The sequence below is a fragment of the Heteronotia binoei genome, chromosome 8 (assembly GCF_032191835.1).
Source record: "Heteronotia binoei isolate CCM8104 ecotype False Entrance Well chromosome 8, APGP_CSIRO_Hbin_v1, whole genome shotgun sequence".
NCBI lineage: Eukaryota > Metazoa > Chordata > Lepidosauria > Squamata > Gekkonidae > Heteronotia > Heteronotia binoei.
In genome coordinates this window covers 25,892,529-25,905,028 of record NC_083230.1, presented here as the reverse complement: position 1 = coordinate 25,905,028, position 12,500 = coordinate 25,892,529, and the positions used below count along the sequence as shown (strand labels likewise).

Here is a 12,500-nt window from a genome sequence, read left to right as displayed (position 1 = left end):
GCACCACAGCTGAAAATATAAATTGAACCAAGCTCCTCTCCTTGAATCCAAATGTCAAAAAATACTTTGCTGCCACTATCAAGAGTTTTTCAATCACCCAAGCAGCCTATTCTAAAGACAATTTATTCTCCATTGGATTCTATAAACAGATCATGAACACTGATCTCGCCAGTTTGTATAAATTTAACACCACATTGCTCATTAGGTCCTTGCTGGATTTCGGCCACAGATATACTAACTTTCTTCTGTTTGCTCAATATGTGGCCCTGTTTGGTTTACATAGAGGTTAGCATTAGATCTGACAGGTCACATTAACTTAAAGATTGGAGACACAAAGTTGCTTATTTCAGTGGAGTGCTTTCAGAAGTATTTCAATCCTATCATTATTATTCCTTTAAGTGCTTCTGGAGAGCAGTCCCTTAAAAATGTTCTAAATGCTGACCCCCCCACCCCAAAAAATGTTCTAAACACCACCATCAAAAATGCAAAGCTCATTTTGCATCTTCATCTATCAAAACCGTGACATCACTGCATCATATAAATATGGTCTTGTGAAAACTGTACAGGCCCCTACTTCCTCCCAGGACCTTACAATAGAAAGAACACCCATCTGTATGTCAGGTTCTGTATCATTTTGCTTCATAGCTTCACTGTTTGCAATTGAAATCAAAAAGTGAGATAAGGCTCAAACCAGTGCTTCGTGTGGGGGGGGGGGGGAGGGCGGATGTGGCTGAACGAATATCAGGAAACGCCTACAGGGTTTCAGTCGGGGGAGGGGGATCTATTATTTTCATTCTACTCCCCTCCCCCATACTAACTCGAGGCGTCTCTTCTCTTGGAAGAAGAGAACACATAGGTTTTTTTGTTGCCAATACACTAATAGACCAAATTTATCCCGTTTCCTACCAACTACAAATGAATCTTGTTTGGAATAACCAAGATTAATGAGGCTAACACCGGCAGGAAACTGCTCCACTTTCAAGAGTGTTATTGCATAGCAAAACCGTCGCTTTAAGTGCAGTATTTCCTTCCAATCCTGAAACTAAGTCCTAGCTCATACTGAGAGCCCTACCAAGTTTGCCCCAGGTCTGCTCAACAGCATTCACAATGAGCAAAGTTCAGGATTTTCTTTAAAGAACCATATTCTTCTGTTAGTCAGACGGTCTTAGCATTCCCAAATTTCTACATTCAACAGATTGTATAAATAATCCTTAATGGTGTTACCTGCAAATATCATACAAGAATTGCATTAAAGGTTTCCATTAATAAAATGCCACTTTATGTTACCATAACAGCTCGTCTCCCAGCATTATTCAAGTGTCCACTAACAAGAGATTTTGGAAGGGCTTGACCACGTGGAAATATGGGTACTTTGGCCAGGAGAACTCTAGCAAAGGCTTAACTTGGTATGAGCCTAGGAAAGGTTATGTGCACAGCATACTAGAGATGTAAACCTGCACACTGCTTACTAGATGCATTAGTATTTATATAGCCAAAGGCCATCATAATAAAAAAGTCAAACAAAACTAAGATAAAACTAAACAAAGATGCATCACGCATCTGTGAACCAAGCCAACTCCAACAGGAACTACACCACCTCAAACAGTCACTGCAGGCCAATGGATACTCCCAACAAGAAATTAGAAGAGCCCTCCATCCCAGGAGACCATCCACACCAAATCCCGAGCCACACACAAATGTGGGTACAGCCTTCCTGCCCTACATAAAATCTTTCACCGACCGCATTGGCAAAATTCTCAAACGCCACAATGTTGACACAGTCTTCAAGCCCACACAACAGATCCGCCACATGCTGCGCTCGGCCAAAGATATAAAAGATCCACTTTCAACCCCTGGAGTCTACAAAATACCCTGCTCCTGTGGTGCAGTCTACATTGACACTACCCAACGCAGTATTAACACCCGTCTCACCGAACACAAGAGACACTGTCGCTTGTTTCAGCCAGAAAAATCAGCTGTAGCTGAACATGCACTTCAAGAAGGAGACCACGTCATCCACTTTGAAAGAACTGAAGTCCTTTCTACGGTCTCACATTATCATACCCGCCTCAACAGAGAAGCTATTGAGATTTACAAACACCAGCACAATTTTAACAGAAAGGAAGAAGGCATTTTCATCCACCAATCTTAGTACCCAGCTCTGCAAAACACCGTACAGACTATAAATTGCAGAAAGTCTCAGAACAACCAGCACATTCCACAGAACAATCAGCACAGTCAACAACCATCTCCCTTATCTTCAAACCCCTTCTAACCCTCCCAGCAATTAACACAGAACAATGGTCGCATTCAACAGCCAGTTTCCTTATCACTATCCTTCCAGGAAGCCCCACCAAACAATGGGCACATCCACAAACCAATTGCCCTTTCATCACACCCCCTCCAGCCTAGAAATAGCAGCTCTCCAGCAGCCCTGGCCCCACTCAACGCACAGCAGCCAAGAAGCTCAGAGTGCCTGCTCCGGCTGCAACACCACTGAGCATGTTCTCCGCAGCTGAGAACGAAACGTCTGGAAGAAAAACTTTCTCCAGTAGAACACGGCACTTGAGCCCGAAAGATTCTACAAACCCTAAAACTAAAAACATCATCAAAAAAATCTATTATAAGATACAGAAGTAATATTAAATTACAGAAATACAGTTACCATTAGACTGAACCATAAAATACCTAATTATTTACAAATATTAGTATACAATAAACTTATAAACACCTAAAATAAACCAGTTAGTCATAACATTTATTTACTGAGACAGCAGTCTTGACCCTAATTTTTTTTTTGCAGCCAGGGCGAAAAGCGACACTTTATAAATAACAAACGGGTCAGTAAACCCAGCTTATCAAGATCAGAAGAAAAGTTTTGTCCCTTTAACAGGTTTCCAAAGAATTTAGTTCTTCATATATAGGACAAGATAAAAGTAGTGAAATATATCTTCTGGAACTGAAGTTTATTTATTTATTTATATTAAGATTTATACCCCGCCCTTCTCACCTAAGTGTCTCAGGGCGGCTTATATACAAACATATACAAACACGTAGTGCCATCGGTATTTGACAGGATCTTTCCATGAGCAATCTGTCGGCATTGTTTGAAAACGTAACGAAGTGGATGCCTTTCTGAGGTTTTGAGATGCAATATTTACCGAGTAAGAAGATCTAACATGATCTCTTTTAATTAGCTTGAACCAAGGAGAAAATTTAGACTTAGAGATGGTAAAGCTATCCAGCAAGCATCACATCTATACACCCAGTTGCATAAACTGGAACCATTATTCAAAACCTCCGACAAGTCATCTGGAAAAGAATAGCAGGCAAGTATGTTATATGTAGCATACAGACCAGACTGTCTCATTACGTGACATTAACAAAAAACACTAATTACTGGGTGAATTGATGGAAGTGATGTTACTTTTGCTCCAAAATTTAAGTAAGGCAAGATGGACATGGGCCTGAACTGACGGCAGACCAAGTTCCGCTCTCAATAAGGGCTGCAGGGATCTCCTTGGGCAGAGTGAGAAGTCATCTAATGAATAAATTTTGGATTTATTCCAGGTTGGAGATTATATATTCCTTCCAGCTCAACACCTCAGCGCCATAAAGAAGAGGGGGGATTGCCTTCTGTATAAATATTTTAACTGCTGGATCTATAAGAAATCCACCCTTAGTATGGTAAAAATTCAGGATTGCCCCTATTATTTTTATGGTGGAGGATTTGACAGTATCCAGATGTGGATTCCAATTTAAATTCTCGCTGAAGGTCACTCCCAAGTATTTAAAGGAGCTGCACTGTTCAATAAAAATTCTGTAAATACTCCAAGAGAATTTTCTGGGCTGTTTTCTAAAGACCATAACCTTGGTTTTATTATAATTTATGTTAAGGGTCTCCTCTTTACAGTACTCACCTAACTGGTATAACAACCTCTTTAGTCCAAATTGAGGAAGGGAAATTAGCACCATATCACCTGCATATAAGAAGACTGAAATTTTCTGATGGCAAAATGAAGGAGCAACGAACTCAGGCCCTGACAACCTGTACACAATGTAATTTAGGTACAAATTGAAGAGCAGGGGGGCAATAACACACCGCTGCTTAACCCCCCCTGAGAACCCCTCCCTTGGGGAGGGACGGTGGCTCAGTGGTAGAGCATCTGCTTGAGAAGCAGAAGGTCCCAGGTTCAATCCCTGGCATCTCCAAAAAAGGGTCCAGGCAAATAGGTGTGAAAAACCTCACCTTGAGACCCTGGAGAGCCTCTGCCAGTCTGAGAAGACAATACTGACTTTGATGGACCAAGGGTCTGATTCAGTATAAGGCAGCTTCATATGTTCATATGTTCAACTGGAATTTCATTTGTTACGGAGCCTGATGCACCCACTCTAATCCTAGCAAAAATGTCCGTGTGTAATTCCTGGAGAAGAAACAGCAAACGTTTGTTGATATTTGTGCTGGTTAGCTTCTTCCAGAGACAGTTCCTTTCTACAGAATCAAATGCGGAAGCTAGATCTACAAATGCTACAAAAAGGACTTTGGTGGGGCCATTAATGCCCGAAAGGGCTAAATGGTAAAGATTTTGACAATGCTCAGCTGTGCTTTGTCTCTTTCTAAAGCCAGCTTGGTTAAAATGGATTACATGATTAGAAGTTTCCCAGTCCTCCCACTTATGCAAGAGATATTTGCTATAAAGTTTTCCAGCTATATTCAACTGCTTATCACCTCCAATGCACAGGAACATACTTTATCACCTGTGTTCAAATCCCTGCCTGACAACAACTTCCTCTCAGGGTAACATATTCTGTAGAGTCCATAAACTGGATTGGACAGGAAATGGGATTCACACCATTAATCATGGTGCTGAAGGAAAGGCAACCCATGCAGAAGAATTCTCTGAAAATTAGAGGAAATCACTATGTTTCTAAATGATCCACAAATTGCAGAATAATTTAAAGATGGTGACATATAGACCTTGGTTTTACCCTACAGTTCCAGAAAGGCTTCGAACAAAAAAAAATCTGTTCTGCTCCCTCTAACCTGCCTGTCTGTCTATTTGTCTGTCTGCTAATGACTCACCTCACCTTCCATTGGCTGTGCCAGGTGTCACTCAATCTTGATGGAGAGCAACCCCACTCTCCAGTACCAGGATAGACAAGGACTGAGCCACTGGGAAAGCTATTTTGGCCTTTGATTGAGAACTCATTAGGGCCAGTCCTGACTAGGGTTGCCACCTACAGGTTGGTGGGAAATTCCTGGAGATTTTGTGGTACAGCCTGAGGAAGCCAGTGGAGAGCCCTCAGCTAAATATAATGCCACAGAGTGCACCCTCCAGGGGGAGAGAGATCTGTTTCTCCGGGGGTGGGGGAGAGATGTGTTGTCTGGAGTTCAGTTCTGATACCAGAGGATCTTCAGGTTCCACCTGGAGGTTGGCTTTCCCAGCCCTAACAGCACTCTCTGACTGGCATGACAACTAGGTCTGGCTGCTTGCTAAGCAGCAGACCCCCTAGAATAGCCAGTGTGATGAAGCAGTTAGCACCTCAGAGCAGGGCCTACCAGACCCAGGTTCTTGCTGTGGAAGCTGACTGGGCAATTTTGGACCATTCACAGACTTACAACTCAAGAGAACTATATAAGCTGCTTTGGTCCCTGCTGTGGAGAAAGACTGTACTTTTCCTATGTAGAGACTGCAGGGAGGGAGGAAGGAGAGAACAGCCACCTTGAGGCACATACTCTATGGCATACCAGAACACAACCAGGCCAGGACAAAAAAACCCCCAGATCACGCCACAAGCATATGCTGATAGTAAATCCTGCAAGGCTGAATATGACAGGAAAAGGTGGCAACAACGCACTGCAGATGAAAGGAATGCTGAGCTTCAGCATTTGTGTGATCATTGTCATGTTATGACGCCACAGCAGATTGATGTTGAGTACCCAACACTGGGGCACTTGCCCAAAGCCTCTTTCTAGATCCTGTTGTATTTATCCTCACAACGGGCCTTACCCCTAGTCTTTCACTAAAAGAAACCTAACCATGTTGAAAACATTAAACAAGTGACAAGGGAGCAGATTTAAAGTTCTAGATCTAAGACGATTGTGAAGAATGCACAATTTTTTTCTACAAAGAAGGTATTTACTCAAAGTGCACGATGTTTAAAACTGCAGAGGGAAAACCTGCTTACCTCATAATAACTTCGAATTGCATTGCAAAATGCTTCATCAGCCACAATTTGTGTCTCTCCATTGAGAAAAGCCTGGAAGCGCTCCTTCACAACCTGTAGCTGTTGCTTGTTCAGCTGGAGAAAGAACAAGAATCTAGTTAGCAAAGCAAAACGGTTTCGTTTACTCCATCATTTATTCTCAACAGCCATAGGGGTTAGGATAGGCTGCCAAGACACTGGTCTGATATTTGTGACCACTACTCATGTTTAGGAAAGGAAAGGTCCCCTGTGCAAGCACCAGTCGTTTCCGACTCTGGGGTGACGTTGCTTTCACGTTTTCACAGCAGACTTTTTTATGGGGTGGTTTGTCATTGCCTTCCCCAGTCATCTACGCTTTCCCCCCAGCAAGCTGGGTACTCATTTTACCAACCTCGGAAGGATGGAAGGCTGAGTCAACCTCGAGCTGGCTACCTGAAAACCCAGCTTCCACCGGGGATTGAACTCAGGTCGTGAGCAGAGCTTAGGACTGCATTACTGCAGCTTTAACACTCTGTGCCACGGGTCTCTTACTACTCATGTTTAAGGGACTGGGAAATCTTCCCATTCTGACAAAAGAATTCACTCCCCCGTCACTTTGTCACTTCCAACAGCTTGGTTCCAGAAGTATTCAGGTAACTTGTACCCCCACTTATTTGCCTGAAGAGCAACCAAGAAAGATTACAAGAAAGATATCAATTAAAAGCAATCAGAATTTAAAAAACATTAAAAATGTTACAGTTGCAGATCAAACAAAAGAAACAGCCATTGCTCAAAGCAGCAGACAAGGGGACAACAACAACAAAAATCACAGACAGCTGATTAAAGTAGTCATCTAAAATAAATATCAGCAGTCACCTGAGAGTCCTCTAGCACAGTGATTCTCAATTGCTGGTACACATACTACTCACAGGATGCAGAAGTAGTCTAGGTGGGATGCAAGGGCTTTCGTACTAATTCCCAAGAATATGCTCTCAGTCAGTCCCCATATCCACTTGCAAGCATGATGTACCATCCCCTATTGACTCTGCCTGGCACAGATTACCCATCTATAGCCTTTTGGCATGACAGAGGTAGCCTTGGATACTTGATATTTCTCCTAATATTTCTCCTTTGCCTACCAGTAAGTATCTTTGATCTTTGATATACTGCGTCCTGCTGACCCAACCTGTCGAGGATTTCATCCCAACTACCTGCAGCCTCGCTGTAAGGACAGAGGGACACATTTGCCACCCTTGGGGAAGAGAGGAAGATTGACAGCCCAATGGGCGTGCTTGGGGGCAGGGCTGGCTGCTGCAGCAGCGCGCCTTCCCCGCTCGTGCCAGTCTCCGTCTGGCAATCGGTCTAGGCAGGAGAGTTTTTAGCTTATCGGTTTCAGTTGCTTTTTAGGCATTCCTTAAGCAAAGATTAGGTGGCTGGGCAGGAGCATTTTTGCTTCCTGGCTCTGGTCTTGTCAGTTCCCCTTTTCTTCCGGCTTTCAGATGTTTTAAGAAAGATCGGGGGCTTATCGAGTTGCTGATAAGGCAGGGCAGGAGCGCTTTTAGCTCGCTCCTGCTTCATGTCAGTTTCCTTTGGCTTCCCGGCATTCAGGCTTTTCAGTGGAGATCAGGTCGCTGATAAGGCCTGTGAGCGTGATTTTAACTGCAGCGTGTTGCTGAAGATCGGGGCTGCTGTTAGGTCTCTGGTGAACATGAGGACGTGGATTGGATTGGCGTATCTCCATTATAGGGCCGGTTTAACCCTCCCTCCCCCTCTTTCCCCCCCCCTTTTTAAAATGGTGTTTCTTGGGTTAGGTTTTTTTGCTAGTTTGGAGTACAAACTCCTCTGGGGGCTGGGTGTGGGGCCAGTATTGTGGAAGCCACTTTTTCCCTTGTTGGTATTGGATCAAGTAGTGGGTGATGTGAAAGGCTTCTACCAAAAACTTTTTTGGGGGGTAATTTAGCTATAGTGTTGCAGCAGCCATTTTTATGTCCCCTTTGTGGCTGTCTTTTTGAATCAGAGGGCAGCCATTTTGGGAGCTGTGGAAAAGGGGCCATTTTGGCTGCAGCTTTGCTATTGTCCCTGGGGGCTTTCTTGCTGAAGAAGGCGGCAGCCATTTTAGGTGCTGTGCAGAAGTGGCCATTTTAGTGGAATTTTTGGCAGTTTTTTGCTCTTAGTAGTTCAAGCCAGTATTGTCAAAATGTCTGGGGAAAAAGGGACAAGGAAGTCCAAGGGAAAACATCCCACACCTAAGGCTTCTAGGGCCCCACCTAAGAGGCCAGCTCCCCGTTTATCATCTTTGGATGAGGAGTGTGATGAAATGGTAAATGCTGCTATTTTGCAAAGGCTTAGGGATCTGGAGGAGGCTTCCAGAATTCCTCCCTCACAGGGTTTAGACTTAGGCTTGGGGGAAAATTCTAAGGCTGCATTTCAAGCAGGTATTTTAACCAGATTGTCTATTCTCGAGGGTAGGTCTACTGGAAACATCACGAGAGGAGCTGGCAGTTCCGGTGGCGCACAAGGGAATTCAGCTCCATTTCCTATGGATCCTGGAGCAGGATTAGTGCTGGTACCAATTGGATCTGTGGGTAAGCCCGAAGACACGCCACAGTCATACACTGGGTCGGCTTGGCCGTGGGGTCCATGGGGCCCTGCTGCTCCAGCTATTCCCGGTATTGCTACAGGGGCTCAAGGTATCTCCTCCTCCCCTGCCATGAGTTCACAGCAAGCTTGGGCTTGGCCATCTGGGCAGTTTGGTCCCTATCGACCGTGGCTAACAGCTGGACAGCAAGGCATGTCAGGTCCCATGATGGGGGGATGGGGCTTTCCTTCCCCTTTGAGTGCCTCTTATGGGGCTGTCCCTTTCACCGCCTTACCTTTTGGGGACTTAACACTGCCTTTAGGGGACCATTTGCTGCCAGAAACGAAAGATAAGATTCTAAAAGGGGAATATGTGGATGTCTTCTCCCTCCTGTTCCGAGAGCTGGAGAAGAAAGACAAAGGATTCGGATGATAAGGAGAAAGAAAAATTGAAGAAACAGAAAGCTGACAGGACTTGGGCCAATTGGCTGCCTGGGTTTTTCATATATGCTGGGGTGATAGCATGGGCGCAGCCTTGGAGGGGTGCTTTGCTTATACAGTATATGGATATTATTTATGTTTATAACAATTTTATTATCCTGTAATATTTTGCAATAAGACTCATCAACTATTATTAAAAGTTCATACAAAAACATTACATTTTTCTCCTCCCTCCCCCCTTTTTCTTGACGTCCAATAGTGTATTTTAAGTAAATTGCTAAAACTAAAAGGTAATTTTTTCAAATAAAGAATCTTCATTAAAAAAACTTACTGCGAGAAGATAAAAAGGAAAGAAAAAACCATATATAATAATTCATCTTCATTATAATCCTTTAGTCCTTATCAAAAGAAAATTAAAAAGAAAGTATATTCCCGCTTTTTGACTATAGTCCATGTATACTTCCTCCAAAGTTCAACTATTGTCAAAAATAGTGCTGATGTTGTTAGACCTGTTGGCTGCGTTTGACACAGTCGACCATCGGCTACTGACCCGCCGCCTCGCCGATGTTGGGGTTAGGGGGTTGGCTTTACAATGGCTTTCCTTCTTCCTCGAGGATCGGGGACAAAGGGTGGCAATCGGAGGTGAGCTGTCCCAGAGGCGCACACTACATTGTGGGGTGCCTCAGGGAGCAGTTCTCTCACCGATGCTATTTAATATCTATATGCGCCCCCTTGCCCAGATTGCTCGGGTGTAACCAGTATGCGGATGACACCCAGCTCTATCTGCTAATGGACAGCCGGCCTGGCTGCGTCCCAGAGAATTTGGACCTGGCACTGCAGGCCATGGCAACCTGGTTGAAGCTGAGTGGGCTGAAACTGAATCCAGTGAAGACAGAGGTCCTTTGTCTGGGTCGGGGCGCTCTGGGGAGGGAAATACCTCTCCCGGTCTTCAACGGGGCACCGTTGAAAGCGGCGTGCCGGGTCAGGAGCCTGGGGGTTTTACTGGAGCCTTCATTATCAATGGAGACCCAGGTAACAGACACTGCTAAGTCAGCCTTTTTCCATTTGAGGCGGGCAAAGCAGTTGGCCCCCGTCCTAGAGTGTCAGGACCTAGCAACAGTGATCCACGCAACAGTCACCTCGAGACTGGATTACTGTAATGCCCTCTATATGGGGCTGCCTTTGTGCCGAACCCGGAAGCTGCAGCTGGTGCAGAACGCGGCTGCTAGACTGCTATTGGGGCTCCCAAAGTGGGAGCACATACAGCCGGGGCTGCGTGGACTGCACTGGCTTCCAGTTACATACCGGATTCGTTACAAAGTGCTGGTTATTACCTTTAAAGCCCTATATGGCCAAGGACCTGCCTACCTGAGGGACCGTCTTTCCCCATATGAACCCCAGAGAGCATTGAGGTCAGCAGGGAAGAACCTGCTGACCATTCCCGGGCTGAAAGAGGTAAAACTACAGAGTACCCGCACTCGGGCTTTCTCTGTAGTGGCTCCACACCTATGGAACCAGCTCCCGGAAGAAACGCGGGCCCTGCGGGACTTTGAACAGTTCCGCAGGGCCTGCAAGACCATCCTTTTTAGGATGGCCTACATCGATTAAAGAGAGAGACTGCTAAGGAAAATAAAAACTTACCATCGGTTTAATAGCACCAGGATGTCAATTTTATTAATTTTACTAATTTTATTTTAGAATTTTAATTAATTTGTTAAATTAGTTATTGCTTCGAACATTATTGTACTCAATGTATTAATTTAATGTTGTTAGCCGCCCTGAGCCTGCTTCGGCGGGGAGGGCGGGATACAAATAAAATGATGAATGAATGAATGAAAAATCGCCAGATATCCTTTAACCTTCCATTGTTTTTCAACATATATTTGAAATTTTCCCCATTCGTTTTTAAACTTCTCTAAATCATTTTCTTTTAAGATTCTTGTAAGCTTGTCCATTTCACTCCAATGCATAACTTTTAAAGTTCAGTCCCACTTTTCTGGTAGCTTATCCTGCTTCCACATCTGCACATATAATGTCCTTGCAGCTGAAAGCATATACCAAATTATTGTTCTATCTTGTTTCGGAAACTTTTCCATTTGTAATCCCAACAACAAGATGTCTGCTGCCTTCTGTCAAGCATGAGATTTCAAAATAACCAGTCCTTGGGTTTTGAAACAAAGTGTGGTTTATTGATAATCTATGTGGCTCAGCCGAGCTAGGTATTGGAACTGATACTTAGTAACAACAGAGTACATACTTTAAAATGGCACATCAAAGATTCTCTAAACAATTCTACATTCACGTGTGAAATTCACACACTAAATTCCTTATCTCTATTGCAGTTGGTGCATCCTGGGTCCAGGCCTTGCTGGGCCTAGGAAAGAGGACATTCCTGCATTTGTTAGTAAAAGCGAAAGAAGCAATGGAGGGGGTTTGCTACTTTGATGTGCGTGGGTATAATTCATGATTAGTAACAATTCTATGATCTGACAATGATAACAAATAGAGAATTCACAATGCTTGACAATTCTATGATCTGACATAGTCCTCTGACATTTCCCTTAATATTATAACCCAAAATTTTTGAAATCTCTTGCTGAATCATTTGCCAAAATTGTTTTGCCTTTTCACAAGTCCACCACATATGGTAGAAAGATCCTTTGTGCTTTTTACATTTCCAACATCTGTCCAACACCTGATTGTTCATTTTTGCCAATTTCTTAGGTATCATGTACCACCTGTAAAACATTTTGAAACAATTTTCTTTAATGTTATAACATATCAATATCTTCATAGAGTTCTTCCATAAATACTCCCATGACTCCATCTGTATTTCTTTATTTCTATTTATCACCCATTTTATCATTTGAGATTTGACTACTTCATCTTCTGTAGACCATTTCAACAATAGTTTATAAATTCTTGAAATCAATTTTTCTGTCCAACACCTGATTGTTCATTTTTGCCAATTTCTTAGGTGTCATGTACCACCTGTATAACATTCTGAAACAATTTTCTTTAATGTTATAACATATCAATATCTTCATAGAGTTCTTCCATAAATACTCCCATGACTCCATCTGTATTTATTTATATTTATCGCCCATTTTATCATTTGAGATTTGACTACTTCATCTTCCATAGACCATTTCAACAATAGTTTATAAATTCTTGAAATCAATTTTTCGTTATCACCAAACAGCATTCTCTCCAGTTCTGTTTGTTCTTGTCTTATTCCATCATTTTTAATGTCCTGTTCAAGCAAACTCTTGATCCGTTGCAACTGAAACCAGTTA

The 12,500-nt window shown here is 43.3% G+C and overlaps 1 protein-coding gene and 1 non-coding gene across 3 annotated transcripts in view; one reads left to right on the top strand and one right to left on the bottom strand.

Moving 5' to 3' along the window:
* CADPS2 (calcium dependent secretion activator 2) overlaps positions 1–12,500 on the bottom strand; it is a 644,998-nt gene that overhangs the window by 577,884 nt on the left and 54,614 nt on the right. For both annotated transcript variants that reach the window (XM_060244821.1, XM_060244822.1), the window contains exon 2: positions 6,190–6,303. In XM_060244821.1, coding sequence (XP_060100804.1) covers positions 6,190–6,303 — 114 coding nt within the window. The remainder of the gene's footprint in view (positions 1–6,189; positions 6,304–12,500) is intronic.
* TRNAL-GAG (transfer RNA leucine (anticodon GAG)) lies at positions 4,146–4,212 on the top strand. The gene has a single exon. It is a non-coding gene; the product is annotated as a tRNA-Leu (tRNA).